This window comes from Alligator mississippiensis, chromosome 7 (assembly GCF_030867095.1).
Source record: "Alligator mississippiensis isolate rAllMis1 chromosome 7, rAllMis1, whole genome shotgun sequence".
Classification (NCBI taxonomy): Eukaryota; Metazoa; Chordata; order Crocodylia; family Alligatoridae; genus Alligator; species Alligator mississippiensis.
In genome coordinates this window covers 73564996-73587744 of record NC_081830.1, presented here as the reverse complement: position 1 = coordinate 73587744, position 22749 = coordinate 73564996, and the positions used below count along the sequence as shown (strand labels likewise).

The window sequence follows — 22749 nt, the reverse complement described above, 5'->3', positions numbered from 1 at the left end:
ACTAAAGCCACAAACTAGTGCTGTGTGTACATGTACACACTCTCTTCTGGGTGACAAAAATGCAGATTCATAAACGTGAATCTAGAGTAAATACAGCATTTGTTAAAGAGAGTTATAGGATAACTTAGTTACAGATTATACATTACCTTCTCTCATGGCTCACACACCATCTCTGCCCCGTGCAGCCTTGTTTCCACATCTTGATCATACGGGTAAAAGCCTGAACACATGGCTGCTGGTATCCCACCATTGCAAGCTCTTGTTCTGGACATACATTTGGCCTTGAGAGGGAGATACAAACAAATAAGAAATATAGTAATTGTACATAATGCTTGAGAAAGCCAAGTCTAGGAAATGCATGCAGTTCTATACTACATTGCTATTCAAAAATGTTTGAGCAATTGTGTGACATTTCTGGAGGACCATCTCTTCCAAGTGATTACAGATTGCTGTAATGGGTAAAATCCTAGCCCACCTCTCTCCAGTTTTAGTTGGGCCATGATTGTGCTTCATGTGATCAGTAAGATGAAATCATGTTTGAAAGCACTTCTGATACCAATTTTCACATGTAAAGATGGAAAAAATATAGGCCACTGAGCAGCTATGGTGATACAACTCTTAACCCTTTTACCCAGAAACAGAGGGCAGAACTACACCAGGAAAGCTAGTGTGAATTTATCTGAAGAAGCTTGCAAGCCATTTATCCTTATTTTAGCCAAACTCCTTGAACTGCAATCTTTGCAAATCAAAAGGCAGCATGGACTGTGACAAAGCTTAGACCTCACAAACATGGATTAAAGTAAGGGAGCTGGAGGGATCATTTCAGTTTCAGTAGAATTATTTCTATTACAGTGGAGACTCAAGGGCATTGTCTTCAAGTGCTTAGCATTCCATATGCAACAGTCTGTAAGCTAACATACCAGGGATTCAATCACAGACCTAGAGCACATTAAGCGGGAGTCTCGAGCTAAGACTACAAGGGTGCAACCACACATACAGGCAGGTGCGCTTGCAGCAGCTCAAATAAGAGCGGCAGAAATAAATGCCGGGGAATTTTGCCTCAGTGCACGTGCCTGGACATGCACTTTGGTGTGGAGCAAGTTGTGCCACTTGGGGCAAAATGCTCCTCCCAGATCTACAGCCAGGGAGAGCTAGATGCTGGGGCCAGCACCTGTGCTGACCCAGCACTATAAAAACCTGCCCTGGTGAGCAGCTCAGGGCTACTTGCCCTCGGGAGCTTTTGACGCCCCTACCTTTTTATTTTTGGGCACTCCATCTGCAGCCCCAGCAAATCCTGGGACCTCCTGGTCAACCTCCTCCTGGCCCTGGCCAAGTGGCCCTGTACATTACCAGGAAGGAGGCTCTGGCTGGAAAGGTGCCTGCGGACTGTGGGGCCACATTCCTCCCACTCATTCATGAATGTTTCGAGGCAGAGCACCAGTGGGCGGTGTCCACCGGCTCCTTGGATGCCTTTGAGGACTGGTAGGCACAGCCCAGGGGGCTCTGCTTGGTGTTCCCCTCAGGTGAACTTATTTTCATGTTTTGAACCTTTGACCCACACGACACTCCTATCCCATTTTTGCTTTATTTGTCCCAAGAATTTAGTTGTACAACTCATTCATTAGCCCCACAAGGGGCTACTAGTTAGTCAGGTGGGCTTTAAGGTATCTGGGGCCTTGAAGTGGGCCATTTAGTATCTGGGGACACTACCCCTTGTGCCAGCTGGACTGCTGAAGCAGCCCTAACCTGGAGTGGCCCCTGCCGCCTCTACCCACTGCAGCAGTCTGGCAGCGGAGTCTGTTGCATGTCTATGACCTGCTGCCACCTGCAGCAGCATCTGTCCCCTTGGACTTACAGCTCCATGGCTGCATGCCTGCCAGGCCCCAACACAGTACCTCCACTCTGCCATCTCGGTAGCTATCGCCCAGAAGATGTGCTTCTTGTGGTGGCCTACTTTGAACTCTCAGAGTGTGTCCTCTTGGCCCCAAATGGCCAAGAGGTCAGCCACCTCATCTGCCCTCCAGCTGAGTCCCCAGTGCTGGCCCTGGACAAGCTCCTCTGCCCAGGTCTCGCCACTTGTCTCACCAGCAGAGATCCTGGTTTTCCCTGTCTAAAAATTGCAGATTCTCTGATAAGAAACCCAAAACTCCCATTAAAATGAAATACCACTATATATTGCCCAACTGATCTCTCTATATTTTATTGATACATTCACAAGTTTAAAGTAATTTGGAAGTCTAGCAGTGTCTCCATCCTAATAAAATAAATTTTAAATATCTATACATTTTCACATTTACTTTTGGGTTTTTTGTCATAGAAAAATTAGAGCTACCCCTACCTGCTTTGCTCGCCAGGATGCATGGCACTGAGCAGCACTGAGATGCCAATGCCCTGTCCCTGCCCTTGCCCCTCAATCTCAACCCACAGCCCGCCACCCCTCAGTTCTCTCACTCCTGATCCACGGTACCAGGTATGTGGGTGAGGGGTTTGTGGGGGTTGCTTGGGGGCATGGGGGAGTTGTGTGGAGGGGGGCTGCTCAGGAGGGGTGTATCCTTTACCCCCTGCAGGGCACAACCCCCTCCTCCCCCCAACAGGGCCCACAGCTACCCCCGTAGCAGCAGTAGTTGTTGGGCCCTCAGGGCCCGCTGCAACCAGAGCCCCCAGCGGTGTGGCATGGCCCTGGTGGCACCTGTGCCATTGTTGTGGGTCTGGCACAGCACAGTGCGGGTCAGGACTGTGTGCCCTTAGGCAGCCCCTGGCCACTCGGGCTGTCACCCAGAGCCCAGCACTGCTCGCAGGGACCATCTGTCATGCCAGGCTGGGTCCTGCCTCCATGGGCCCAGCATGCCCTCGGGCTGAGCTGGTTCCATGGAGGCAGGACCTGACCTGGCATGACATGTGGTCCCTGTGAGCGGTGCCGGGCCCCAGGTAATAGCCCAAGTGGCCCAGAGTGTGGGAGGAGCCAGGCAGGGTTATTTTGCCCCAAGTGGCATGATTTGCTTCACAATAAAGTGCATGTCCGAGCACATGCACCAAGGCAAAACACCACAAATTTGCACTGCTTCTATTTGACTTGCCACAAGCGCACATGCTTGCATGTGTGGATGTGCTCACAGAGTGTGGAAGCTAGACCCCAAAACAGTCTGCAATTGAAATACATGGGTCCACTGAAATCAGTGAGTTTTTCCATCAACTTCCCGGACACAGAATTTCACTCATGCTAAATTCACTCTACTTCTCATGCTCAGTACTGATGCAAAATAGAGGCCCATATTCTGCCAAGACTTATGCACACTTAAAAAAAATATAAATAAAATTGTGTGTTCAACTGGACTAGCCCCTTCCACAAAGTTAAGGGTTTAAATAATTCCTTAAAAAAAATGAGGTCTAAATACCTAATCCTGCTGTCACTGACAAAACTTCTAGTGATTTCAACAGTCCTACATTTTTTTTTTTTTTTTTTACAATGCAGATATAACACATATAGCCACTTCTAAAAATGGCTACAGCCATGGAAGTCATTTTTATTTAATAAGTAACTATTACTGTCAGCTTCCCTTTCATCACTGGTATGAAATACAAAAAAGGAAATTATGCTAAATATTGCAAGTGTATGGAAAAGTTGCTTTGCTTTATAATAATGTATCTATGATAAAATAGTCCCAAAAGCAAACAATAGTCTCTAGTAGATATGTTTTACAGTTAACACATTTCCAATATTAATTTTCATTTTGTATTATAAGAAATTTCTGAATAAGCTAAAAATCTTTCTTGCTTATAAAGTGCACTGCCAATTCTTCCTGTATTTAGTCAACTTATTTTTTATCAAAAATTAAAGTCATAATTATAATCAGAATAATGCAAATAATGATTTTCAGTTTGATTACAGAACTAGAAGAAAAAAAAAAAAACCCAAACAAAACCAAAACAGTTCCGAAGCACAGTCTTTCTGTGCTGATTTCTTTAGCAACAAAAAGCGTTGTAAATAAGTGGCACTTTGTGGAACAGAAGTTTGATCTTCATTCCACCTTAAAAAATAATTAAAGAAGTACAGAGGTTTTACTAGGCAAGTTGAATTGGTCATGTTAATGAGGAGAGGATTTTATTTTACAATGTCACTTTTACAAAAAGAATTCAAAAAAAGTCAGGGAGTGATCATTCTGATTTCATTGTACAAGTGGTGTAAATTCTGAGTAATTGTATTAAGTCAGTAACTACAGCTTGGGACAGATGCAAGGTTTAAAAGGAAACCCACTGAATTAAAGAATAAAAGCAAGAAGTACCCCAGTTAAAGGGATCGCAGAAATAATTTCAATAGTTCCCGAAGTGGCTTTAGGAACTGATAATGAAATAATTAAAATCAAGAACTAATATCAGCCTACTGTTTTGTCAGTTGACAAAACAAACACATCACATATTCTACCCTGGAAGTTCAAGTGAGTTTGATAAATGGTGTTATATCTATTATATGTATAAAGCATCCACCACTACTTAGCACTTGTGAAGCAAAAGTAATGGGTTAAAAAGTTCTTTTATAAACTATTAGAGCCTCAGTTCAAGCTCCATGGCTATGTAAAAATAAAAAAGACCCCAATGCATACACATGCACACAGACATGTGTATAATGTTTATCGACAAAGGACAAGGAAGCACAACTATATTACATAACAAAAAATATTCTTCTTTTCCTTTAAATAATGACATAACTGGTTCAGCCCAACAGCTGCCTGGTAGTTAGAGTTACCATCATACATACTGGATACTGTTAATACTTTGCTTTATGATTTATAGCGCCTTTTATCTCAAGAGCTCAAAGCACTTTTCAATTCCTCATTATGTTTCCCATCACCACATGAGGTATGGTTCCCCCCCCTCCCCACACCCTTTAAATATGCCTTTCATCTTGAATCTTGAAGTGGTTTACAGAATTTAAGCCCCTGGAAGGTAGGAAAATATTATGATCATTTTTACAGATGAGTTAAACTGAAAGGAGAGCTTGAGAGACCTGCCCAAGGCCATGTAGCAGTTCGCTGGCAGTGAAGTACTAAACCAAAAAATCACTCCCTCCCATTTCTTTGATCTAACCATTAGATAACATGGACTTCAGTTACTCAGCACTAGAAAAAGCAGTTTTTAGTCCCATTCTCTTACTGATGAATGGAACATCCCTTACAGAACTTTCATGCATATTCCCTTTTATCAGAATTGCTTAAAGCTTTCCAGATACTTGTACGTTCATCTGCAATAGACTTTCAGCAGGAGAGGCGGGCAACCAACAAGTGCTATACTTATTTATGGATCCCCACCCTGACACTCCTTACTTCCATATTATTAGGACATCAATAATAGTACTCAGATAGACTAAAGCAATGCAATAGCATTGGGTCATATGTTTAAGTTTTACACAGAGCAGGGGGGAAATGAACAAATTAACAAACCCACAGCAAAAAACTTATCCATGTAGTTCTTGAACTAATATTAGAGGCTAGACACTGGTAAGGAGATCTAGCATAGGATCCAGTGTACAAGTGCCTCTTTTAGGAAATTGCTTTGGCATGTCTTTGTTCATCCCAATCTCTGGAAGACACCAAGATCCAGGTTTAAAACAGTCGTCATCCCCACTCTCCACTATAGATGTGAAACATGGGTGACCTACCGTCACCATCTCAAGAGCCTGGAGAGATATCACTAATGATACCTTCAGAAAATCCTCCACGTCAATTAGGAAGATCGTCACACAAATGCCAGCATCCTTGCTGAAGTTAAGTGAGTTGGTTCAAGCACCAGCTTCACTGGACCAGGCACTGTGTAAGGATGCCCAACTCAACTCCCAAAACAAGTGCTCTACTCCCAGCTTAGTAATAGCCTGAGATCTTGCAGTGGCCAGAGGAAACACTGCAAGAAGGCATACCTCAAAAAACCCCCCAAAAAACAGATGCCAACATTGAGATTTGGGAGGAGCTGAATGTTGACCAATTCAAATGGTACCACAACCTCAACCAAGTGGCAGCTGTTTTGAGGTAAAGCATCTTGCTCTCAAAGAAGAGGAGAGACAGCATAGGAAGGAGAAGTAGAGGAATCCCAGCCTGCAGCCCACTCTCCCCTGGGACAAGACCTGCAACTTCTGTGGATGCATCTGTGGCTCAAGAACTCATCTCTGAAGTCACCTCAAGACCCATCAATGAGCACTGGTAGAGATCATCCTTAAATCAAGAGATTGCCAATGACGACAATAGAGGAGATATAAAAAAAATTCCATTCTAAAATTAAATTGCAGTAATTCTTTCCCATGTAATCCTCCACTTAGCAGTGGGTTTCACCCTTAGGGATTTAAAACCGCACCTCTTCACAGGACCCCAATGGTCACTATCATCCCAAGACGACCATACTAAAAACTGCCAGACTGAGATTTGCAAAAAGATTTATAACAACCACTCGCCTCTTCAACTGGAAGAACAGGAAAACCACCTCTCTCTCAATAATGAACAATCTTCACCTATTATCTCTATCCTCAGTAGCACAACTAGGGTGGGGCATATTATGGAGGAGGAGAGATGAGCACAACCTGCTGCTGCAACAGCCACACAATTGCACTGGTGGCACAGCAGCAGCCATAAAAAAAAAAAGTCACAGGCATCCAGCTGTATTGTTATGCCTCTGCCTTTCTGCTTCACAACAGTGAGGCAGCCAGGATGATTAATGTTACATATAAAACTTAGACAAGTTTTAAGAACTGGAGTACATTTGTTCACAAAGTATTTTAAAATTACTGTCTGCCACCAAATATCTCCCTTTGTCTAAAACCTGCAAAACTACAAGTGGGTTCAAAGATCTGTTTACAAAACAGGCAGACCCATAGCTTTTATTCACCTGCACTGTGTGCAGATGCTATTTGTTAATAGGATCTTAAAATGTTAAAATGAGCATTCCTCTGTGGACTTCTATATTGTGTTTTTCTATTTGATTGATACAGCAATCCTCTAAAACCTTTTTGTAAGGCTGTTGCCCGTTAGCCAAAACTAACACCAATGCTATTATTAGCTTGTCAGTCTGACTCAAGAAAACCAGAAACCTTATTTTTAATATTTGCTTTATGAAACTGCCCTTTAAACAAAGACACCCTGCACACTTCCAGCTCCTGGGTTTATGATTCTAATGAACAGATAATTAGATGAACTTGGAAATTATCTTTACTTGGCTATTCGCACTGTTTATTGGCAGTTTCTTTGCTGTAAATTCACAGAAGTAAAGCTAAAAATAGGGAAAGAGGAAAGAAAAAAAAAGGTACCCACCCACACACCCCTGACTACCAAAGTTCTTACTTGGTAGTTATTCCAATTAAGCTCTTATGTTAAAAAGAGGGGAAAAAAACCCAGAAACACCATAGTAGTTTTGCCTACAGATTGATTATACATAATTAGGGATCTACTTCATCCTGCTGAGGCAAGGGGAAAAAAAAAAACCATGGGCCACTCATAGCACAATTTTCAGGGTCTTTTTGTAGAACTCCTCCCCCTTCAGCCCATCCCTACCGATTGGCTTAGGGGCCTTGGAGGCCCTGTCCCCCACTGCTGATTGGTAGAGAGGGATGGGGCCACACAATGGGCATCTATTAGCCAATCAGCAGCAAGGGGAGGGGACAGCCACCATCTTTGCTGAAGACCATCTTTGCATTTTATTTTTAGTAAGTTTTCTTTTTCCTGGTGATTCTGTGCCAAAAAAAAAATCACAGGGATCACCATTTTCGCAGGGTTTGCAGAAACTTTTTTTTTTCATGGTTTCCACAAAAAATGTGAAATTGCGAATGGGGTAGATCCCCATTCATAATCCTTAGGTTTCATGTCTATGGAAAAACCCGCAGGGGAGCAAGCCAAGGAGATAAGCAGATTTTAGCACGAGTAGCCCCCGAGATCTCAGGTGATCTGCTAAACACACACAGGCTTCTCTGCAAGTTTCCAAGGCGTTCCTACCTACTCTGGTCTTCAGCAGTTTTAACTCCAATGGAGCCAGAGTCTTCTGCTTCCTTCCTCTGGAGCTTTACCCCAAATAGAGTTCCATAGGGAAGCTGATTAAATCTTCCCAGTGCTGGTGGTAAATAAAGAGGTGGCAATCAGCAAGTAGTAGTAGGGAAAAGAACTCATTTATAACCTCCCAGTCCACATATGCTGTGGTTTCCCTGCACTCCCATGTGGATCATTCTGAAAATCTGGACCGCTGTTATGAGGGCAACTTCCTTTTTCCATATACTTGTGGGAGAGAGGGTGTCCTCCAAGCATAGATACTGAGAAGATTATAACCCCAGTCTTCACTCAACCAAGAAACTCCCGTGAACTGTGGGATTCCTGCCAAATACAATACTCTGTTCTCAGCTCTCCTGAATTTATGTGCAACTGTACCAAATTTGGCCGTAAGTAAGAACTTCAGGACCTTGTCCAAGATGTGAACAAAGACAACAGAATAATGCCAATAGTACCACTGCTGACACACTGCACAGGGCACGATTGTAATCGGCATTGATGATGGAGTCTGTGTAGTCCAAACCCAACTGCTTTCACAAGTCCCACCAGAGGCTGGTTGCAAATGAGTACCTGGGTTACATGGGGCATGTCCAGATGAGTGCACACATGCCTCTTGCCCCGTCTCAAGCAACTTTGAGACGACGCAAGAGGCACATGTGGGAACGAAAAAAGTGTTCCCTGTGCTGCAAGTTTGCAGCGCGAGGAAAAAATTAGATCCACAGGTCAAACAAAAAATACAAAAACAAAAAACAAACCACTCCACAGAAGAGCAGACTATCTTACGCTGGGCCTCAAGAGGAAATATCAGCAAAATTGTACTACACGGACACAAACGTGTTTGATTAAGGTACATTATAAAAACTGTCCCACTTCAGGAGGTAGGGGAAAGATGATTCATGAGCAAGGCATGGTTCCAGACTCTGCCCAGAGCCAGCAGGGAGTCAGTCCTCCAGAAGAGATGCTCTGGTTTCAACCAGAGCATCTCTTTGGTACTCCTGCTACCCCCAGCCCCTGGCGCTGTCCAAGGAAAGAAGGGGAACTGGGGGGGGGTCATGGCTGTGGGTGGATGTGAGGGATAAGCAGGGCTGCAGGGGGTGAGGACCTGGCCCAGACAGGTGCTCACTGGTCTGGCTTGGTACCAGAGCAGGTTGCATGGCTCCAGGAGGCATGCACAGGAGTTGTGCCTCCCAGAGCTGCGTGACCCACTCTGGTACAAAGCCAGACTAGCGAGCCACATGGGGCTGGGCCAGGTCCTGCTGTGTGCCACCTCCCCAGGGGCACAGCAGGGCAGAGGCGGGACCTGGCATGGCACGCGGGGACCGTGTACTGGGCCCAGCTGGGTCCTGCCAGCCCTGGGGCTGCTCGTGCTGCCCGGCCAGGCCAATCCTGCAGCGCTCAGCGGGGAGCTGAGACCCTGGGGGAGCATTCCATGTGCTGGGGGGGCAGGGGGCTGCACCCCTCCTGAGCAGCCCCCCAGTCCCCCACACCCACAGTCCTCACAGCAATTGCCCCATACCTACCCACATCCCTCCACACACACCTTCCCCCACCCCCTTCCTGCAAACACCACATCCCCCACATCACACACCCATCATGTGCAAAGAAAACTAAAAGCAAACATCAACCCATGTAGGTATTTAAAATTTAGTTTATCATGATGAGAGAGACACTGGTAGGCTTCCAAATTGCTTTAACATTGTAAATATACCAGTAAAGCATTGCCCAACTGATCGCTGTTTCTCTCTCTAGGGGGGTGTGTGTGTGTCTGTCCATCTGTCCATCCCCAGGAACCAATTGGCTGGGCCCCAGAAGCTCCTGAGAGCAAGCAACCCTGAGCCTCAGGGCTACTGTGCTGGTAAGTAAGGGCTGGGGGGGACTGGGAGAGTGGGCGGGGCCAGTGGAGGTTGGTCCCCCACCACAGTCCCCTCCCCCCTCCTCCAGCCCCCCCAGCCCCTTACTTACCGGCACTGGCAGGCAGCGTGCTTCAGCAGCAGGGCAAGGGGCCAACCACAGAGATGCTCTGGCAGCCAGAGCATCTCTGTGGAGGACCCAGCCTCTGGTTGCCTCAGGACACAGTCCGGGACCGTGCCCTGCCCCACTTTTTAAAATTCTGTTTTAACTTATCCAGGGGTCTAATTTTGCCCCTGCGCTGCAAATTTGCAGCAGGGGGAACCTTTTCCTGTTCCTGTACGTGCCTCTTGCCCCATCTCAAAGGGGTTTGAGATGGGGCAAGAGGCATACGCGTGCTGATCTGGACGCACCCGGGGGCCTATTAGGATTTGTTCCCTACATGCAATCCTGCATCGTTTTGCTGCAAAAGGGATCAGGATGTTGGTAGGATGACAGACTTATTCCCTGTGCAGAATGGAAGGGAAAGGAGACAGCTCCACCATCCCAAACTCTATATAATCTTTCTGTGGGGCTGATGCTCTGTACTGCCCTCTCTGTGGCCAAACACCAAGGCACACACCTTATAATTACCATTAGACAAAATACTGAAAGAATTATTTTACCATAAGTTTTCCAGATAAATCTGCCTTCCTCCTTGCTTCTAGATTTTATCAGTGGCAAGACAACAAACACACATGCCAACAGATCCATAATTGCATCTATTAAGAATGTACACTTTAGATCAAATCATTAATGAATATGAACTAGAGAATGATTTGGCTGCCCAATTTTGGTTCTTCTTGTGAGGAAGAAAAGAAATAAATACACCAGCTTCTAAATTCAACAAGAGACCTGTTAGCTGCCCTATCGAGTGAAGGTGTTCCAGCTTATTTAACCTCAGCTGAGGAATCTACACCCCAAGCATTATTGATCTCAGTGAAAGTCAGTAAACTAACCCTATCACATTAATACATGTAACACTGATGAACGAGTTTAAATGTGGAAAAGTACTTTTCTGCAAAAGAATAATAAATAATCTCTCCCATTACACATACACAATAAGTGTTTTGCATGACTTCAAAAAACAGTTATCTGGATGAACTTCCAAATCCATCATAGAAGTATAAAAACAAGAATTAATTTTGATAAAAAATGAAATTATTTTTATGGAGACTTTAGACAAATTAGTAGCACTGGTCAAATTTGAACTAATTCCACTGAAATCAGTGGTGTTACTCTAGATTTACATGATTCTAATTTACATCAAAATGTAATCCCATGTTGTTGGTTAGAAACTTCATTTTTAAAAGAAAACTTTAAATCCCCCCTGCCTCTAACTGTACAAATCAGAAAACTTTGGCCCAATGCTCTCTTTCACAAAAATACACTGAAAAGTTTTTTGACTATCTTCCGCTGGGCCTCAAGAGGAAATATCAGCAAAAAAAAAAAACAAAAAAACTGTACTACACAGACACAAATGTGTTTGATTAAAGTAGGTTATAAAACCTGTCCCATTTCAAGAGGTAGGGGAAAGATGATAAGTTCCGTGTAAATTGTTAATTAGAAATATTAAATAAAGGTACATTAAGGAACTCCTATGTAATGTCTCTCTAACATGGGTATGTCAGATTTTTTTTTTCCTGTTTCTTTCAGATTTAAGTGACTTTTTCCTTTCCTTTTGTTCTTTCTTTAAAAGAAAACCAAACAAAAGACAGCCCCCCAAGCGCTGCCTTTTCCATTCTATTCTGATCCATTTTCACCATACCTCCTTATTACACCTCCTCAGCTCCAACATAAGCTGAGGAGTCAATGGTGTACCATCTCTTATCACCAATCATTTTTTGGCGTCTCTACTGAGCCGAAAAGGCTACTGTTGTTGCCACCTGCGATATGGATATGGCCCACTAGAAAGTGTACTGGATACAACCATACATTTCATTTTTCACAACCATTTTCTGCAAACGCATCAAAGTCCACCACAGAAAATTCTCCTAATCCCATAGGTTTCTAATGCTCTCTCTCTCTCTAACTTCCCTGCACCCTTTCTTTGACCCTCTCCCTGGTCACATGGAACATCTCCAGAGTGCTATTTCCAGCCTCTGTGCATTACAACAAGATTCAGGGCAATCAATACCAGATGATAAGTTGTACGCTGGGGCATTAAACCAACAATAAATTGTTAGTCCCTACAGCCACAGAAGTGTAACACTGGTTGTTCGGCTTCTGTTTAACCAAGTGCTCTGTGATATAGTCTTCCATTTTTAGGTAGTGATAAGTGTAGGGGGGTAACACACACAGATCTAGAATTTGTCCTGAGACTTATTTCTAATGTTTAGAAAAAGATAAATCTGGCTCTGAGGCTGCAAGGTGCCAGATGCTTTCATCCCCCAGTGACTTCTGATGGCATAATCTCTTCTGAAATCAAACTTCTCTGAAGTGCCATGTCACTTTCTGTCCTCAGTCCTCTTCAGGATCAGCCCATGTTGAGTGCAGTAATAAACCCCAATGGGGGTTGCAGGGAGAGTATCATCACTTAAAACACAAGCAGCCAAAAAGCATGCCAACACCTTTCCCTATTTGTATTCGGGAAACCTGCATCTAACCCTAACCCTGTTCCAAGATCCATAATATCTAGGCTAGATAGCACATGAAAAAGACTGGGAGAGGGCTACAATGAATAAATTGGTTTTCAGCTTGTTTACATACATGAATATTTTTGTCGAACTAAAACAGAACATAGCCCAGAGGTGAAGAGAGTGAGAAGTTGGTTTAAGTTAGAAAGAATAAGGGAAAAGTTTACACAAGGAGCTAGTGGGTATAAATGCCTAATAACAAAGAAAGATCAACTGCTGCTCACTTCTGGATATAACAACATTATAATAAAGCTATTCTCCACTACCTCAATTTTCTGTCAGCCTATCACAGCACAACAGAAAGCCATATAGAGAAGTTGCCTCAAAAGTACGTGCACACACACATTTACTACTTAGTAAAAAGGCAATTCTTAAAATACACATACCATAGTTTTGATTTGCAAGTAAAGCAGAAGATTATCATAATTTTTAAAAGGTCCAGAGATACAAGAAAGAAGAAATGCTAGTTTTAAAACTTTCACTGGATTCAACGCTTGTAGACACAGAAACAGGTTAGCTTGTTCCACTTTTTTTATTGTATATTAGCCAGTTGCCCATCAAAAATTAAAGGGGTGGGGGGGAGCAGACTCACTCCTTCCATTTTCCAGTTGCTGCTGCATTGGGCCAGGGCCGCTGTCCATTTGCCCTCCTGACCCCCAGCATTGGGCCGCCCCCCCCCCCCATTACCTGCAGGGAGTAGGGCGAGGGGAGGGCAGGTGGAGAGGCCAGCCCAATCAGAACATGAATAAACCATGACAGACAGACAGACAGACTGACTTAGGCTTTTATAATATTAGAATTATAACAGTGCTGCCACTACAATTAAAGCTGAGACATGTCTAGCTTAGCAACTGTTATCAATACCTGTCCATCTCTATTCCCGTGGGTGTCAGGTTCCAACAAGTCATATTTAAATAAATTAGCTTAAAGCATACTTCTGATAACCTACCATTATCTGCAAATAGCTGTACAGGTCTAAAAGTAAAAGCCCTCATATACCAACAGGGCCAGAAACATGGGTGAACCAAATATTTTCCCCTTTTTAAAAGTCCCTGCCATCATCATTTGATGTCAACTGTCATTGACTTTATGCATGATCAGACCATTATTGTAAAGCAAAATGCTGCCATTAGTTATACTTCTAAATCTGAAAAATAAAATGGTGGCTATCAGCACATACATGTGAATTTAGTGTTAGGTGCTATGGGTCAGTGATGCACCTTGTGTGGCAAACTGATATGCTACACAAAAACTTTTTATGACTCTACATTGTTTAAGTGCCCTGTGGATTCTCTGTTATCTTACAAAGCCATTACTATACACGGCTTTTATACAAAAGAGATGGAGATATTCAAAGTCATGTCTCCTGAAAGAATACAATTATTCAAAGGAGAGAGAGATTCAAACAAAAATATGTGTACAACCTACAATGCATTTATCAAACAGTGCCACAAGAATTGGCAAAGATAAACAGAGGCAGAAACAGCATAATGCTGAGTTCCCTGCAATGGTCTTCTTACCCTTGTAACACCAGTTTTACTATGATGTTATATTGACTTCATAAGGGCAGTTAAGGAATGTTTCACCCTAAAGAATCAGCTTCAAATAAGGTGTGAAATGAGGTTCCCCCCCATAGCAACTGTTGCTATCCAAGCTCACTTCCAGCCTTTGCACATGTGTGCATGTGCATATTTTTATATATACATTTATACTGAGTTTGGGTAAGTGCATAGCTTTTTGGGTTTTTTTAGTCCTAAAGCTGTGTATTTAAATGGAATACATTGTAACTCACAATAGGTAAACAAGAACATTACTTTTCACATAAAAAAAATACTTTGATGGGTACACTTTTTGTTGTTGTTTCCTTTTTCTTTAAAAAACAAACATGTACCTATCACATTCCTGTTTAGGTATTGCGAGTTACAATGTATTCCATTTAAATACACAGCTTTGGGATGGAAAAAAACCCAAAAAGCTATGCACTTACCCAAACTCAGTATAAACAATGCTCATTAACTGGTAACAGCCTGTGCAAGGCTTTCCATGACTTAAAGCTGCTTTCTTTGTTTCCGAGTGCCTTATGCTTCTATTAGCAGGCTCTACTGCAGTCACTTTAGGGCTTCTGTAAAAGCTTTGACATTGAAAGCTTTTACCAATTGCACCATTAAACAGAGTACAATTAGGTTACAAAATACACCCTGGATCCAAAGAGGTCCTATACACCTAAAATTACATTTGTTACAGCATAAAGTGAAAGACTGGCAAAAAGTTGGGACAGGTGTTTTTTATGCTAGTGGTGGCCAACCTTTTTGGCCAGTGTCACAAATTAAGCTCCAACCCTGCCAATCATTGCCCCTCAGAAGTATACCTGATAAAGTTTATACCCATAGGTACCAGAAGGGAGGTAGGGGAGTTCAAGCCTTAGGTTATATGAAATAGAGCAAGGGCAGGACACTGGCACAAGAGGTATCACTGCTGAGAGCCAAGGCCCCTCCCTGGCCCTAAAACCTCTGCAGTTTTATACTGAAAGCAAGAATCTAAAAGCCCTGAATTCACTGGCAGCTCCAGGGTCAGGAAAGGGTTAACACAGCTTCTAACAGTAGCTCCAGAGAGGACCTCTCCCAGCAGCATCCCACTGGCACCCTCCTGGCTCCATTCCCGTGCTTCCCTTTATTAAGTGCCTGGTGCTTGCAAGACAAGGTTCTTTGGGCAAATCCAAAATCTTTTATTAGACCAACTCAAATAGTTGGAAAAATTCTTCTTAGCAAGCTTTCAGACACAAACACCCTCTCTCAGGCTGGGGAAGCATCTGCCTGGTGCTTGCAAGCCACACACAGCAGCTGCCTGTGCCACTTGTACCTCCTGAGGTCCCTTCCATCCCTTATTTTCTATGATTCTATGCATGTCTCAGGTTGGCCATCCCAGTGTAATGCAGTTATATACATTAGAATATGTTTGCTTATAGAGGCAAGTATACTGGATATATCTTCTAAATGCAGACTATTATGGAAGGAGTGTATAACTGGACACTGACTTGATACTTATTTCTCTTTTCGTATGGGATCAAAGATGCAACATAAAGCACTGAAAGAAATACAGCTATATTTAAAGAAATATGTAGTGCTCCAAAAATTGTTAGCATCTGCTATGGGCATGCTTCGCTTACAGCAAAAACAGAACAAAAACAAGCAAACAAACAGACAAACCTATCGCTACTACAAAGGAAAAAACCCAATAAATCAAGAACTGCATTGTTTGCTAAAAATAAGGGCTAATTTTTAAATCACACAAGTTTAACTCCAGAGTAAGTAATGACTGGATTCAGAGAAGTGGAGCAGCTACAGGGAGCATCTCACCCTAACTACAGAACAGCTAGCTACATATAGGCAGTGTACAATTTCTAAATGCTTTCCTTTTTATCATTTCAAGTCAGCTGTCCACACCCACTATGTATGTTAATAGGTTTTTAAAAAGGACAAAGTCCATGGCAAGTCTGAAGCTTTAGAAAGGAGGTGATTTTTTGTATTCAAAGAATGATCTTCTATTGGTAAAAAATACTGATGTACTATATAGTCCATTAAATCCTGAACAGCCAACGAGTTTTGTCAAAATTTCAACAATAAGAGAGGCCACGCTGAGAGGTTTGTATGTTCTCAGAAAGAGGCATTTCCCTTTCCCTATTTCCAATAGAAGTTCTTCAGCTTTTAGTAGAAATACCTTGCCTTCTCAGTCATAACTAAGGCATTTTATGCCCACCACTGTGATAAACAAATGAAGCTGGATATAAACAATGTATGCGTAGAAGGGGAGAGAAAGAAAGAGGAATTATTACTGTTATTAAAACCAGAAAAAATGCACATAAATGATGTAATTGTACTGAACAATACCACAGCAATTGTTTGCTGTAAGTCTCCTTGTGCAGTACTGCGAAGTCAATGAGTTCTATTGCTCTTGGTACATTAGTGCTGAAGCATTCAAAGGATGCTGGGACAATTTGGACCCCAAACCCCATTGAAATTCAATGGAAGTTACTCCCTTAGATGTCTTTGAAAAAAACGCACCATTAAATCTTTAGCTGTATTTATATATATAATCATGATTATAGCTAGTAAATGCCGAGCCCCATTGTATGTGTGTTGTTATGCAGTTCACATGCTATTATGCAATAGGTATTTATAAAAAAAATTGGAATTACTCTGCAAGAGGGAACAATCAGATTCACTCTTGGGGAGGGCACAACAAAAACCTAAAACAACCCCCCACAAAAAACAGCAGCTCTAAACTATCAGGTTTTATATCCATGGCTTTTCCCTGTTTTATGACTTTTCAGAGCTTAGGACAGAAGGCTTGAGCTCATTTTTCTCCCAGAGTGTAGAAAAGTGTGCAATAAATCAGAAACGGAGAACTACAGGATGATGACACTCATTCACTATCTTTAGACCTTCTGCCAATGCAAATAGCAAAGGGAAAATAGCCCTTTGCCAGCTGTTGTAAGACTACGTTCAAAGTTATTTTTCTTGTAGGAACTACAGCAAGGCACAAATTCTAAGCACAATTTCTTGTAAGATGTGAGCTACTTTGCCAAGGATTCTGTATCAATGTGGTTATCTGCATGAGCTCTATCTGGTGGCAACACAGAGTACTGCAGTCTGGAATAGTTTGAAGCTACTTTCTTGCCTGTTCGGCCTTGTTTGTGTACAAAAGTGAAAATGATACACTTCGCAATCAGATTTGAGAAGTCTACTTTTATTTTACCAGATGTATATGAGAGAGAAATAATAATAAAACAGTCAGAGTGCCTTCTTGTTCAGAGGGTTGTTGGGTTTTTCCCCCCTCAACTATTTAGTTGGTCTAATAAAAGATATCAGATTACCCAATCTGTTTTAAAGTGTCACATAGTACACACCAACACAACAGACAATCAGCCTGAGATGGATATAGGAAATTCCTCATGTCTTCTATCCAGCTGAAACCACAAAGGAAGTTTTGGCAGGCAGAACGTAACCACCCAAATAAGATTTTGAACACAGCAACAGGTACATTATACCTGGATTCCAATTCTTTGTTTCCTTGTACCCTTTTATAGGCAGCTACACACCTGTAAATAGAGCATAAAAATAGTACTAAAAGAGAATGACAAATTTTCCATCCCTTTCCCTCCTAAGTATAAGTAGGAATGTGCTGTATAACAGCCTATTCCATGTATACACTGCATGGTATACCCTAGATAGATAGATAGATAGATAGATAGATAGATAGATAGATAGATAGATAGAAATACACACCGGGGAATCAAGTCACTAAAAGAGAGCCATATATAGGATTTTTCACATGATAGCAGGTTCTGAGTACTTGAGATCATTTAGAAAGATGAATGGGTCTCCTCTCTGTCTCATTCTAGCCCATATTTAAAATTGCCATAAACATAGACCTTCCGAGTGCCTGGAAATAACATTATCCAAGATGAAATTGTCTAAATATAAAATATATTGAAGCCAATTCCTCACGAAAATATAGCACCCCCTATTTTTCCCAAATATAAGAATGGTTATTACAAGCACATACTATGAATCCCAAGTTCCATCTGTACTGTAACACACTTTTTTATAAGCAATTCCCATACTACTGAGTTCTCAAAGATTTCATTCTGATATATTTAAAGAAGTATTATGTGGTTTTTCTCAGCCTGAAAGGCTAGGGACAGGCATTATACAAACTGGTTTAAGTGGTCAGAAACTGGTCTAAACCTGTAACAGAACAGATGTTCAGTGCACATAAACCAGTTTGAAAATGGCTGAAACAAGTTTGAGATAAACCTGGTTGAATGTAGTATCAGACTTAACCGATTTGGGTCAAACCGGTTTATGCAGTGTCTGTCCCAGACCCCTTACTGGTTTAAGATAAACCAGACTCCCCTAGCATCCCAGCATGCTCTCTGGGCTGGGCGGGGCTCTCTGCTTCACAGTAGGGCTGGCCCCTCCCTCTGCTCCCTGGCTGCATCTCTGGCAGAGACTTGCAGGCACAGCATTTGCCTTGTTTCCTCCTGCTTTCCCCCTCCCCGCTAAGCAGGAATCCCCCATCCACTCTGCCGTACACAGACAACTCTGCATTAGCTAGCAGACCACATGCCGGCTACAGTCCCTGTTGTGGCAGACAGGTGTTGGCTTAGGGCTTTTTAAAGCTAATCAAAACTCAGCTGATAATGTCCCTCCATTCCTTCTTTGTTTAAGAAGAATTTGAACTAATGAGAGTTTGTTTTCTGATCGAGTGATAAATGCTGATAACAGAGCTGATAAATGCTCTGCTATCAAGGAGGGGGAGACCCCTCCCGAATCCTGCAGGGGCCTAGCCACACCCCCTCAGCTCAACCCTGTGGAAGGAAAGGGAGGGCTGCTCTAACACCCCCTGGCTTCTAGCCTGAGCCACTGCAGGCGTGTGCCTGCATTTCTGTGATGTCTCTGCAGTTACAAAGTGATTCAGCCTAGCCAGGTTAGACTAACCTGCAAAGATTGAATCCATGCAGGCTCAAGCTTTTTGAAAGTCTGTCTCTAGCCCAAATGTTTTAATGACAATTGTTTACTTATATATATTTCATAGTGTGCTTATGCCAAAACTGCTTCTTGAAGTCTGAGCTTCAAGTACCGGGCAGAGGAGGTTAAGTACCTATATTGAAAGTGCCTTTAAACATGCCGAACAAAGGTATTCTTTGTCACCAACAGAATATTGTACAACAACAGTTATGCATCATTGTAAGTCACTGATTTGGTTATGTGGCACTCTTCATGGAGCAGAACAAATTCATATTACATTCCCAAAAACAAGATACTGCATTGGGAAATCTGATTTAGTTAACACATATAAAATACACGGGTAGACAGACAGGAGAGAGCCTGTTCCATGCCTGAACAGTCTCAAGAGTGTAAATTATTGTAAGAGGAATCTTACTCCTGAACCACTTGCAGCCTTGGGGGTGCTAAGCCTGTGTACTTCTGAATGAGGTGTGGATTAACCCATTCATAATTTCTGAACTGCATAATACAGGAAAAGAAACAGTTTAGTTTAAAAACTGCATCACATCCACCAGCAGACCTTTTAAGACATCATTCCAAGTGTGGAAAGCTACAGAGTAAAATTGGCTTTAGTTTTAAACGGGGAATAGAAATTGGTCTTTCTTCTTGTTTAGTAACTGTAATACCTTTATTTAATTCTATTCAATGTTTAAGCATTTATTACTGGGGAAGTCAGAGAGGGGAAGAGGCTTTCAAGAAATGATGGAAGTACTTATTAAATGAAAACTAACAAAAGGTTCTGCATGAAGATGCAACACTCAATGCAACTACTGTGACAATTCAGAGTCCCTGCCGTCTGCTCTGCCTTACAGTTAACTGTGCACTAACATCTATACTTTAGGAAGTTTCTGCAAAATATTTCCCTAGTACAGTAACTTCATCCCACTTTTAAGAACTCAAATCAAACCTTATCCCTTTAGCTCTTATTCATGCAGGCCCTTTTACTAGTCTCAGCATGGCATTCCTGTTCCGATCTTCACTCTGGTGTAGCTACACACCACAGCATCACCTCAAACACAGCCCACTTTTAAACAGCAAAGCTCATTGTCACAAGGTCCATGGCTTTAACAGAAAATGTAGGTAGCTTCTCATAAAAATGAACTAAACAACAAGGATTTAGAAGAAAACAGTATACTTGTGAAAGAGCACTGAAAGTTCTACTATGAACCCATGAGGGACTATTTGTCTGGAAACAACTGTTGGAAATAGCCAGTCACCCTGAAATCTGTTTTACATCAAAAACTTCTCCTTGGGGGCCTGGAATCAAATGCCCCATGTCAACACAGAATCATTGTTTTTCTAGCAAGAAGTAAGTTTCTGAGTTACTAAATATGAAGAGCACACTGTACCTTCTCAGACAGATGAGACTTCAAACAGAAATAAAGAATTGAAAAGGAAGCAGCCAGCATAACACACTCTTACTGGGACATTTTAGCCCCTTATCCCACTGATAACTTCCTATGTTAAAAGTCCATCGTACATGACATTTCACAATAGAGAGAGACTATGGGGACAAAAGAGCCAAATTATTTGCTCCCTCCCACAGGTTCCCAGTCAAAGCCTGTGCTACCCCAGGCCAAAAATCAACACAATCTCTCTTCGAAAGAGTAAAAATTTTGTTGTGGGGCACCTAAAATGAAACCAAGGAAACTGTACAGGATAACTGCGGAAGAAGGGAAATCTTTCCTTTTTACTTGCTCTGCTTTAAAATACCATTCAGAGTTGTAGTCGCAGCTCACTCTCCATCAGAAAGATACCATCTGAAAGAAACACCCAAGGCTTTGCTTACAGGTGTTTTTTTCCATTCTAGACCACTCTCGGTTAGCACTCCCTGTCCTTATGGCTTGAATAAGGTATGAAATCATCACTACACTGTTATTCTTTCAAACAGCATCTTCTCTCTAGTCTTTCCATAGAGATCTTCTTAAAAAGGAAAACTGAATAAGCAAACAAAGTTATTTTTATGTCAGAGTCATTCCTAAATAACATTCACCAATACATATCTTAATCTTCAGAACTGTAAAATCGTAATTAATGTAAAACTACTTCAATCAAACATGAAGTTAAGTAGCAGTGAGTCAAGGGCATGTCCCTATATCCACGTCATTATTTTAAACTAAAGAAGTCACATAGAAGATTTTTCTTTAAAATAAAAATAGTTTGCCAATCTGTACTCAGAGTATTGCAGGGGGAATCCACAGACCAGTAACAGGAGTCAGCTGTCTACCTGGAGATTTAGAGCGTGCAACACAGGTGGTGAACAATGTGACGAGAAACAGGCTATAGAAAGGGAGAACAAGCTGGGAAACAGAGCTGTAAATTTAAAAAAAAAAAAAAGGAGAGAGAGAGCAAGAGCAAAGTGGGAGGCACCGTTCATGCCATTATAGTCTAATACTAATATTTGGAAAAAGTGTCAGACTGTTTACACAAGGGCCCCTCCATTTCACTGTAACATTAAGGCTACAAAAAGCCAAGAAACCTTTCCACGAATTGGTGCTGACAAAGATAAACCCAGCCAGGATTTCTAACCCAGGTTTCTAGTTGCCGGTGCCTCTCGCCCAAAAGTACAAAGTGCTGCTAGAGTTGCTTTTCTATGCATCCGTCTTCCTCACAGCTCAACGTGCCACATCATCCTCGGCATAAGATATTTCCACTCACCTGCGTGTCTCGGGAAACCAGAAGTGCCACCGGCTGCCCCAGTGCTGGCGGGCACCCACCCCTTTGTCTGCCATGTCGCCTGGCTGCTCCCCCCTCCCTTCGGTCCCAGCCCCTTGATTCCTCCTGGCTGGATGAACACTGCACTAGAGAACAATGCTCTCTACTCCAGCCCCGCAAGCGGAAAGGGCTGCTGAGCCCGCTGCAGGCTGCCCTCTCCCCGGAGCGGCTCCCGCTGCAACGCGCTGAGCCGGGCCCGAGTCTCAACCGGGCTCCACCGCGGGCGCGTCCCGGGCACAGGGCTCCGTCCCTCCACGCCGCATTATGGCCAGCGGGGGCAAGCACGGAGCCGGGCTGGGAACCCCTTTCCTAGGGCATCACCTCCCCGTCTTACAAGGACCTCCCGCCGCAGGCAGAGACAGACACCCAGCCCTTCCCCGGCGGGCGGGCGAGCCGGGACCGCGGCGCCCCCCGCACTCACATGCCGGGCTGCAGCGCGGCGCTCGCCCAGGCGGCCAGCGTGCAGGAGGCGCACAGGAGCCAGGCTCGCGGGCTCATCTCGCCCGGCAGGGGCGATGCCGGCTCTCAGCTGCCCCCCAGCCCCGGCTCCATGTGCTCCGCGCCGCCGCCCGCCGCCGCCTCCAAATCATTTAAAGCGGCGGCCGAGCAAATCACAGGCTCCGCAGCCTCGCGGCCCGCCCCCGCCGTCGGGGGGCCGGGCTTGCTGCCGCCCCTGCGCGGCCCCGCTCGCGCTGCGGGGGCTCCTGCCGGGCCAGGGGGTGCGGGAGGCTCCTGTGTGCACCGGGGCACAGCTCAGCGCTGGAGAGCGCCTGGCATGGGAAAGCTGCTCCAACTCTATGCCAACCCTGCCCTTGCTTCCAGAAAAAGATGTCACTCTCAGGCCCCTGCTAGACGTGGGATGGGAGCTGAAGCCCGATCCATGCCATCGCACTTGGGGCCGTGCCTCAGATCTCCTCCCCGCTT

At 43.5% G+C, this 22749-nt stretch overlaps 1 protein-coding gene across 9 annotated transcripts in view; it reads right to left on the bottom strand.

Moving 5' to 3' along the window:
• LOC102566757 (multiple epidermal growth factor-like domains protein 6) overlaps positions 1-22405 on the bottom strand; it is a 314615-nt gene extending 292210 nt beyond the window's left edge. For 5 of the 9 annotated variants that reach the window (XM_059731116.1, XM_059731120.1, XM_059731119.1 and 2 more), the window contains exons 1-2: positions 22247-22403; positions 147-281 (exon numbers count right to left, since the gene is read on the bottom strand). In XM_059731116.1, the coding sequence (XP_059587099.1) occupies positions 147-281; positions 22247-22323 (212 nt within the window). In that variant the 5' untranslated portion in view covers positions 22324-22403. Of the gene's footprint in view, positions 1-146; positions 282-22246 lie in introns of all 9 variants that reach the window. The other 4 variants (XR_009463516.1, XR_009463515.1, XM_059731124.1 and 1 more) reach the window with 2 other exon arrangements.
• Between the last annotated feature and the right edge of the window lie 344 nt (positions 22406-22749).